This window comes from Propithecus coquereli, unplaced genomic scaffold (genome assembly GCF_000956105.1).
Source record: "Propithecus coquereli isolate 6110/MARCELLA unplaced genomic scaffold, Pcoq_1.0 Scaffold544, whole genome shotgun sequence".
NCBI classification, from domain to species: domain Eukaryota; kingdom Metazoa; phylum Chordata; class Mammalia; order Primates; family Indriidae; genus Propithecus; species Propithecus coquereli.
This window is the reverse complement of record NW_012151330.1, coordinates 758301-760199: the sequence shown is the minus strand read 5'-3', so window position 1 is coordinate 760199 and position 1899 is coordinate 758301. Positions and strand designations below refer to the sequence as shown.

Here is a 1899-nt window from a genome sequence, read left to right as displayed (position 1 = left end):
CATTTTTTAAAAACGCACTGTCATGATACACTTACTCCATTTGCCAACCTGGCATCGTCAGTGTCGGTGTGTGCAAGGGCGTGGGGTCAGCAAGCGTGTGTTCCACAGGCCATCACTGTGCGGAAGCAGGTGCTGCCTCTTGTCCAGGGCCACTCGTGGCGGAATACCGCAGCATTTATTTAGTGGAGATGTAGGACATCTGTGTAGTGGCTTGGAAGAAGAGTAGCCCCATAAGGACTGAGAGGTCCAGGAGGAGCTGGTCCTGGGTGGACAGTGAGAGCAAGGAGGAGGAAAGGGAAAGCTAGTTCATCGAGGCCGGCAGTGTGCGCACACACGTGTTAGCGGGGAGCGGAAACTGGCCTGAAGACCAGCCAAAGCGAGAGACTCACTCAGAATCATGGAAGGGGTTGGGTGCCGGATGCCACGATGAAAGCCACTGAAGAACAGAGCCGGGGTCGGTGGGGGAGGGGAATTCCATCACAGAGGTTAATTCGTAGTCATGTTTTTTTGTTTCCAAGATCACAAACAACATCGACCCTGTGGGAAGAATCCAGATGCGCACTAGGAGAACGCTGCGGGGGCACTTGGCCAAGATCTACGCCATGCACTGGGGCACGGATTCCAGGTGTGGAGTCGAGGGTTGCTCTGTTTTTCTAGGAGAAAATAACCTGAACTCATTTGCTGTGTTTTGTAAAGAAAAACTTTAGGATTCACAGATGCACATTCCCTGCCCAAATTTCCACTTCCCTGGGCTAATTGCACATTGTTATTTCCTCACTACCCAAGTCATGTTAACTTGATTTTTCTTTCTCCCCCCTCAGCTTTCTTTCAGTTTCCTTTGTTCCCAGCTGCACTGCATACTTACATGACTGTGAGAAGTCATGTAGCCTCTGTGCCCTGGTTCCTTGATCTCTCAGCCTGTTTCTTACGACTTCTTGGCCCTGAGCTCAGGACACACTGTGTCCTGAGCTCAGTGCCCTGGCTCAGAGGATCACAAAACCTGCCCCGTGAGGGGTACTGGAGGATTAAGCCTGTTGTGCTTTTGAACAGAAGCTTGTGGGCCCAGGTGCCGTGCACGGGTGTGCTGTTGGTTTCCGCAAACACAGAAATGTGCCTGTGAGCTGCTCTCACAGGCAGTTCCCTTCATGGACTTCCATTTTTTGTGTTTTAAATTCTCCCCTTTACTGCTTCTCCAGCCATCTCACCTGGTGACCCCACACCCTCTGTCCTCCTTCCCTCATCCACGCCCTGGGTTGGCTGTGTGCCTTGCCCTTCAGCCATTGCTGGAGTGAAATCTCTCTCTTCTCCTATTTTAGATGGCACTAAAAGGTCTGTCTTCTGCCTTTTTCCATCTAGATAATACAATAAAGTGCTATTCGATTAGTATAACTATGACATGCCCTTTTAGGAACCTGACATGTGATTCTTAACACGCTTTTCTTTGAGTAGTAGTTTTTTTTGTATTCAATTGTCAGAGTGGAATTTTCTCCTTGGCTTTCTTTTTGTTCGTGAAATTATCTGCTTTAGAGCATAAACAGCTAGAGAACAAAAGATTCTATCTTTAGTTTGTTCTATGTAGTATCTCATACAATTCCCCATGCAAATGAGCTAGCATGGTTATTTTAATGGTGGCTGTAGTCAGAATAAAGCAGTGGGGGAGGGAGATGTCCTGAGGGTATAAAGTTTCAGTTACACAGGAAGAATAAGTTTTAGAAATCTAATGCACCGGCCGGGCGTGGTGGCTCACGCTTGTAATCCCAACACTCTAGGAGGCCGAGGTTGGCGGATCGTTTGAGCTCAGGAGTTTGAGACCAGCCTGAACAAGAATGAGACCCCATCTCTACTAAAAATAGAAAGAAATTAGCTGGACAACTAAAAATATATATATAAAATACTAGC

General features: G+C 47.7%; 1 protein-coding gene across 1 annotated transcript in view; it reads left to right on the top strand.

Moving 5' to 3' along the window:
* The window catches only part of GNB1 (guanine nucleotide binding protein (G protein), beta polypeptide 1), a 108242-nt gene that overhangs the window by 69760 nt on the left and 36583 nt on the right, over nt 1-1899 (top strand). Inside the window, exon 4 of the mRNA XM_012657480.1 lies at nt 498-625. Coding sequence (XP_012512934.1) covers nt 498-625 — 128 coding nt within the window. The remainder of the gene's footprint in view (nt 1-497; nt 626-1899) is intronic.